General features: G+C 55.1%; 1 protein-coding gene across 1 annotated transcript in view; it reads left to right on the top strand.

Moving 5' to 3' along the window:
- The first annotated feature begins 3,344 nt into the window (after nt 1–3,344).
- Cfap157 (cilia and flagella associated protein 157) overlaps nt 3,345–7,330 on the top strand; it is a 6,459-nt gene continuing 2,473 nt past the window's right edge. The window contains exons 1-4 of the mRNA XM_015497555.2: nt 3,345–3,599; nt 5,488–5,759; nt 6,384–6,537; nt 6,952–7,219. Of these exons, the coding sequence (XP_015353041.1) occupies nt 3,430–3,599; nt 5,488–5,759; nt 6,384–6,537; nt 6,952–7,219 (864 nt within the window). The 5' untranslated portion in view covers nt 3,345–3,429. The remainder of the gene's footprint in view (nt 3,600–5,487; nt 5,760–6,383; nt 6,538–6,951; nt 7,220–7,330) is intronic.

The raw sequence follows: 7,330 nt of genomic DNA, 5'->3' as shown, positions 1-7,330 counted from the left end.
AAGTCCCTGCATGTTTAACCCCGGCAGAGAGAACTGATATTTTGGGAAACCTATAATTTAGGGGACTCTCCAGTGTTACTGGATCAGATGATGAAAGCCTTGTCAACCCAGGAGGCTGCGAATGACCAGACCACCAGGAGCTGTCCGGAGACAGCTGGACTGACACCGTCCCTGCACACCGTCCCACAGCACCCCTCACCAAGTTTCCTTTAAAGAGCTAGGACCCAAAATGCATCTCTCTCTTGAGTTGCCCACCTTCTCGCTTGATTGTGTAGCTACTTTCTTAAATAACCCTCTGTCTGACCGCCTGAAATTCTTTTGGGTCACATAGCTAAGAACCCGGCTGGTCCTGAATCAAGTTCCCCCTTCTCTCTGGGAATTCCTCAGGCCCTTCCTTGGAGACACCTCTTCTCCTGTGACAGTGTTACCATGTCACCTGCTCCAGAGGTGGACAAAACATCAGCGCCTGCTCAGTAATGCCTGGCCTCCTAAGTGTCCTTGCATCCAGATCCTCCCAGAGATGGTAGAACCCCAGGCCACCTCTGCCACCTTGGGCTGATGCCACAGTCTGCTGGGCTGGGTGCACCACAGGACTCCACAGGCCCAGCTGCTAGGGGGCTGCTATTTTGTGGTCCAGCAGCTCCAGCAGCTCTGGGCTCTCAGGATCAGCCCCAAGGGAGAAGAAGGAGCCAGAGAGGCAGCAATGTGAAGGCCTGCCTGGAGTGGGTGATGGCTTGTGGCCTGGGACAGGGAGCTTTGGGGAAGCTCCCAAGGCAAGCCCAGGAAGCAGCAGCCTCACCTGCAGAGTCCCCTTCTGGGCTCTCCCACCTGGAAGGCTGGCCTAGAAGCCCAGCTGGTCACTCTTGCAATGTGACTATAGTTATAGGATAGGCAGGCCCTGCCTGCCCCCAACCCCAGCGACCCACACTGACAAAGGAGGGGAAGGCAGTTCTCAAAGCTGACACCCTCCATGGCCTCCAGGCTGCCTGGGGGATTGCTGGCCCCCATCACTGGGAATTCACCCCTTGTGATGAGCCTCAGGAAAAAGAGGAAGGAAAGGAGGGGAACACAGGGAGGGCAGACGGAGCGCCAAGAACCCTCACTGGCCAGGCTTCTTCAGGGGGAGCTGCTTGGGTCCAGAAGAGGGCCACGTCTGGGTGGGAGAGCATTGCTTTGGGCAGTCTACTGACAGAAGTGTGGGTCCTCTTCCCTCTGCCAGGCCATTTTGCCCTCCCAGGGCTGTCCCCGCTTGCAGGGAACAGACACTAGGCTGAAGGTACCGGAGGACTGGACATTCCAGAGGCTGCCCACAGAGCAGCCTGGAGCTTGGCAGGCTGGCCCTGCTAATGGCAGTGCTGGCGGCTACTACTCAGTTCCTCCGCTACCTGGGGCCACATCCTGTGCTATGGACTTTCTACACAAGGTCTTGCTCAGTCTACAGCATAGTCTCCCCACTGTACAGCTCAGATTTCAGGCCCAAGGTCGTACCAGTGTGAAAAACAGCACCCAAGCTTGAGCCCCAAAGTCTCCTCACTCCTACCCTCATTCCAAGGATCCCGCTGCTTACAAGATCTAGCTGCTCAGACCACCACAGTTGCAGAACTACTGGACTTTCCCTGTCCACTATAGATGGAGCCATGGCCATCTCTCACTGGGTACCAAACCCTGGCAGAATGGAATTAGGAGCTGCTTTTGCTAAAATCACTGACTCTTCACTTGGGTCGTCAGATGACCAATGGGTAATGAATGACAGGATAAAACTTGGCATATCTGCCTTCAGCTCGTGTCTGTCACTTCCATTACCTCAAACTTTGGGTCAGGTACCAGCTCAGCTCTGCACGCATGCCAATCACTCAGGAAGTGGAATATGAGGTTCATGGGCCCTAAATTGACCTAACCTATCTTGTCTTCCTTTAAGACTGAGGACAGCATAACAAGAGATATTTTCAAGCTTTGCAGGGACAGTCAACTGCCAGCTTTTACAGTGTCCTGTTCTAGACCCCCTGGAGTGGCACCAGGATGTCTCCAGAGATTGCCCAACACCTGCAGTCACTTTGGATTTCAGAAACAGCAGAACCTTGCAGACATATCACCCTGTGAGATCCCCCTGCTAAATGGGAGCAATGCCCTTTGGCAGGATTGAGGCTGCCCTCCTCCCAGTGGAGCAATCACCTCCTGGGAAGCAGATGGCCCCCTCAGGTGATTAGGACTTCCTGAAGCCACCATGCAGAACAAGAACTGAGACAAAGACCAAGGTGGCCCTAGCTACACAACCCCCAGCCATGTGCGCACCACCCTCGCCTTTCTTCTCCTTTTCTGTAAAACCCCAAGGTTTCCGTCAGTCCCTCAAAGACAGATCTGCAGTCCCCATCCCTCTGAATCTGTTCTCCCCAGCACATCCACGCTAAGTTCCTTTCCTGCCCTTTGCCACTGCTTGTCACTTTGATGGGCATATTGGGACAGTGGCCACACCTGTTCTGTTGGGACCTTTGTAGCTGGAACCTTTGCCTGTAAGACAACATTGAGACAACAGGGATGGCCTGGCCACTGTGAGAGTGTGCCTGGCTGTGGGGACACAAGCAAGCAAACAGGTATGACTGGCTGAGATCAATGCTGGGCAGAAAGGGGCCAGAGCCTGTTTGGGGCACACAGCTGCCAGCCAGGGCAGCCGCCAGCTACACACCTTCTGTGCCCTCCTTCAGCATGCTGGTTCCCCTCCCCAGGTGCTGTCGTCCCCTATGATGCACCACCCAGGCCAAAGCTATAAAATGGGCCTGTGTGTCTGGGGTCAGCATTGGACAAATGGACCATCTCCACTAAGCACTGTAGAAATGAAACCAGCCTCCACAAAAGGATGTCCCAAGGTTCCAGCAAGGAGCTTCCAATGTGAAATGCCCTTTCTTACCAGACTGCATCGCTCTCTCCACTCGGTTGAGCCAATAGAAAGACTGTGGTGTCGCTGCACTAACAAGAATTTCTTAGGGACCTGGGGGGAGGCACTGTCTGGGCTGGGAGCCAGGTGACTAGCTCCTTCTAGTCTGGGGGGTCTACAGGATGTCCCACCCCTCTCTGGTCCTCCATCTTCTGATTGACTCAGAGGGGTAGGCTGGTGGTGTCCAGGGCCCTGACCACTCTAATTTCCCACATCACTTATTTCCAATTGGGGGAAGGAAAGGTCTTCCCAGAACCCAAAAGTGTACCCCAGAGCCTGTCATCCTGATCTGTCATTGCCTGGGGTACCCCAGGCTAGGATCCCAGTCATGCTGTCTGCCTTGGAGGGGAGGCTGGACACAGGCACCCAGCAAGGAAAAGGGCAGGGGCCCTTTAAGCCCAGCCTCACTTAGTCAGGCTGTTGCTATGTATGGGCCTAACTTCCTTAGCAACCACTAGGCCTCTTAGTGCGGCTTTTGAACAGGGTTGCCTTTAGCCATGGCTTCCAAAAAGAAGGCAATTTTTGGAGGCAAGGATTCTGATGTCAAGAAGAAGAAGGGCCAGAAGGATACCACGGTGACCATCAAAATCGTGGAAGGGCCCTTGGCAGAGGAGATGCGGGAGTTCTACCTTAACCAGATCCGAGACCTGGAGGACAGGCTGGCCCGGTGGGTGGGTGGGTGGGTGGCAGGGATGCTGGCGCTGCTGGGTCAGAAGCCCCCCTAAGCTTGGCTAGGGGGCCTAGCCCTGTGTTCTGGACTCCATGGCATGTACAGACCCCACCTCCCCCAGGCCTGATTCCTAATAGCCAACATTGGGAAACATCAGAATTTTGAGAATTTTGAGAAGAGGAGGTAGCTCAATGGCAGAGCATGTGCCTAACATGCTATGCCTGGGATTCAACCCCCAGTACTGCAAAAAAAAAAAAAAAAAAAAACGGTAAATGGACCCCCCTCCCCTACCGCATCTCAGCTTCCAGAGTCCCAGGACCACAAGGCTGACTCGGAGCTGCACCCCAGACCAGCCCATTCCCTCCTGCCTTTCTCCAGCCCCTCGGGATCTTGCGCTTTGTAAAGGGGTGGAGTTTAACGAGCAGGTTGAACTGGAATGACAGGTGGGTGGGCCAGTCCCCTTCCTCCCATCTCCTGAAGTGGTGTCCTCTGCCCAGCTGCCAAGTCCCAGTGTTTCTCCCTGCTGTCAGTCTGTCGCCCCAAATGTAAACGAAGAGCGTTGAGTCCCCTCCACAACTGTGACAGTGGATCTGAGGGCCAGTTTTGTGTGTGCTGAGGGTGGTGGGAAGGGATCCTCTAACCCTGCATTCAGAGATGGTTGATTTTCCCATCACCTTTCTTATTTCAAATCGAGCTTCCTCCCAGTTATGAGGCACCAGCCCCAGCCTCAGGGTGACATTTACAGACAAGTAGGCAGTGGCTGTTCCCTAGAGTGATGCTGCAGATAATCACAGCTCACGCAGGGCCCTGTGCTGGCATCACCGCATCCTCACGACCTGAGAGAGGTCCTGTTGCACTCCTACTGCATGCACTGGGGGACTGAGGCTCAGAGAGGGGAAGCCACCCCCAGGAAAAAGAGGCACCAGGATGACAGCCCTGGTCTGACTCCCCCACACCAGGCTGCTTCCTCACTCCACAAAGGAGCCATCTGCTCGCTCCTCCCGCAGTAGCCATTCAAAGGATGCTGGTTCGAAAAGTTACAACTTCCCAAGTAAGGTCAATTATTCCACTTGAAACTAGTAATCAGTCTTAACAGCTACAAACTTCCCTCGAGCTGAGACACCAGACGGGATGTATCAGGAAAATGCATTTATCAGACAGTTATTGGGTGCTCACTATTTTCCAGTCTCTGACAATACAGAGGTGGATGAGGTCAAGGGTCTGCCAAGTGGAGGAGAAGGGCATGTCATTAGATCTTGACCACCGAGTGGGACAAGAGCCAACCTACAGGAGGGCACCAAAGACAGGACCATGTGGCTCAGAGCCAAGAAGGCTCCACCAACACTGGGGCTTACTTGGTGAACACAGGTAGACAGCTGGTAGAGCGTGGGTTTTTAACTGTGGGTGTGTTGAGGAGTTTCAGAGCTGGCTGACGCAGCAGGAGGCATTGCACCCAAGAGCCTCAATTTTCAGGTTAGACTGGGGTTCAAGTTTGGTTTTGCCAACTAGGAGCTGCTCGATCCTCTGAGCTCTATACATTGGGTGTCATGGTCACAACATCTACATCCTTATAAGCTGTTGGGAGGACTCAGTATTACTCCACAAATGCACACCTACTAAGTGCCAGGCACGAATGTTGAGGACACAGCCATGAGCAAAGTAATGGCTCAGCCCTCTAGGGCTCACATCCTAGTGATGTACCCGATGCAACACGCCAAGGCCTGACGGCCAACACAGGGGCTCGGTGGGAGATGGGGATGGACTCAGACCATGAGGAACTTCAAGGGCCCCTTTCCTGGAGGGTACTTGGGAGAGTGGACCCAGCTGCCCTGGGGGTCTGGCTTGCCTGGCCAGACCCTGAACCTCTGCCCTCCTCTGGCCCCAGGTACCAGCGGAAGTGGGATGAGCTGGCTGCGCAGGAGAAGCTGTTCCGCCAGGAGTTTGAACAACTGGCTAATAACAAGAAGGAGATTGTGGCCTTCCTCAAGCGCATGCTCAACCAGCGCGTGGATGAGATCACAGACCTCAACGAGCAGCTGCAGAGCCTACAGCTCGCAAAGGAGATGGAGAAGGACGCCTTTGAGGCCCAGCTGGCCCAGGTGCGCCATGAGTTCCAGGAAACCAAGGACCAGCTCACCACAGAGAACATCATCCTTGGTGAGGAGGGGACTGGCTAGAGCCTGCGGCACGTACCGCAGGTGCAGGGAATATACGGCTGGGTCCCAGCTCTGCCACTGACAGTATGTGTGGCCTGCGACAAGCACTTCTCTGGGACCCTGTTTTCTCACCTGGGAAATGGGAATAACATGGCTACCTTGAGTTAACAGCAGATGTGTGCAACTTTACCCGCAGTATCTCCCGCAAAGGTCCCTATAAATCCTATGAAGCTGGAAGTACTATCCTCCCCCTTCCCGTTTGTAGATAAGGAAGCATCTGAAAAGGGGGAGGGTCTTGCAAGACCACCCAGCTGGCAGGGGGTGTTATGAAGTTCAAGTGACAGCTGGGCCTGGAAAAGGTGCTCAATTCAGCTGCTGCGTCACCACTGCTCTCATGAAGGGAGTACAGGACAGGACCAAGGGAGCCTTTCTGGAACCTGAACAAGATCACTGGGGGAGGGGGGCATCCCAGAGATGGGCGAGACTGGGCATGGAGTGTGCAGGGCCGGGGGGCCGCCCTGCTGAAGCAGGACAGAGGGGCACGGACAGGACGGTGGAGCCCCGAGGGGCGTCACTCAAGGTCGTCCAAGGCAGCCCCTCATAGACCCATGTCCTTGGTGGGCAGTGGGGAAGCTGGCAGCCCTGGAGGAGTTCCGGCTGCAGAAAGAGGAGCTCATGGAGAAGTTCATGTCACTGGAGGACCAGCTGCTGAGGCAGGAGATGGAACACAAGGACCATGTGTACAACCTGGAAAAGAAGTCGGTGCTGGACAAGGACAGGTGAGTAGGCTGGGCACCGCGCTGGGGCCACAGACCCCAGTCTTCAGGCCTCAGCTTCTAATTGGGGAGACTGGACTAGGCCAGTGACTCCCCAGCCTCTGCTTCCCAGAACTCTGGCTGGGACTTGTGAAGGGGAGAGAAAGTAAGATCCCAGCTCTAGTCCTCAGGCTGGACTGGAGAAGTCCTGGATTTCCTTTTACCACTTCTTGTGATTCAAGTTACATTTATTTAATAGGTAATAATTAATACACTGCCAAGGTTCAAATTCCAGAATCCCAGAGGGTCGATGGGAAAAGCCTCCTGCCCAGGCCCAGAGGGGTTTAATGGCCCTGGGTGCTCTGGAGACCCCTGCAGAGGAGGGAGAGCACAGGGCCTGCATCCATCTACCCGACCCTCCACTCCCACATCAACCAGGCTGAGGAAAGAGATCATCCAACGCGTGAACCTGGTGGCCACTGAATTCCGCAAAGCGGCCACCAACCAGATGTGGGAGACCACACTGCGGGCCATCAGGGAGAACAGCACTGTGACCCTGAAGCTGGCCAAGGTGTCCCAGCAAGGCATGCAGCTGCTGCAGGAGAACGTGCAGCTCAAGGGCAGCCAGTGCGAGCTGCACAAGCAGCTGGAGATGATGGAGAACACACAGAAGGCCATGGCCAGGAGCAGCAGAGGCCACCAGAAGGTGAGCCTGCATTTGGCACCTGAAGCCCTTGGGTGCCCACAGCCTGGAGCCAAGTGATAAAGGAGAGCAGCACATTGAGGGGACAGGGCATCCTTGGGGGGGGGGGGGCCC

The sequence above is a fragment of the Marmota marmota genome, unplaced genomic scaffold (genome assembly GCF_001458135.2).
Source record: "Marmota marmota marmota unplaced genomic scaffold, marMar, whole genome shotgun sequence".
In the NCBI taxonomy this organism is placed as follows: Eukaryota; Metazoa; Chordata; class Mammalia; order Rodentia; family Sciuridae; genus Marmota; species Marmota marmota.
This window is presented reverse-complemented; position numbering and strand designations above follow the sequence as displayed.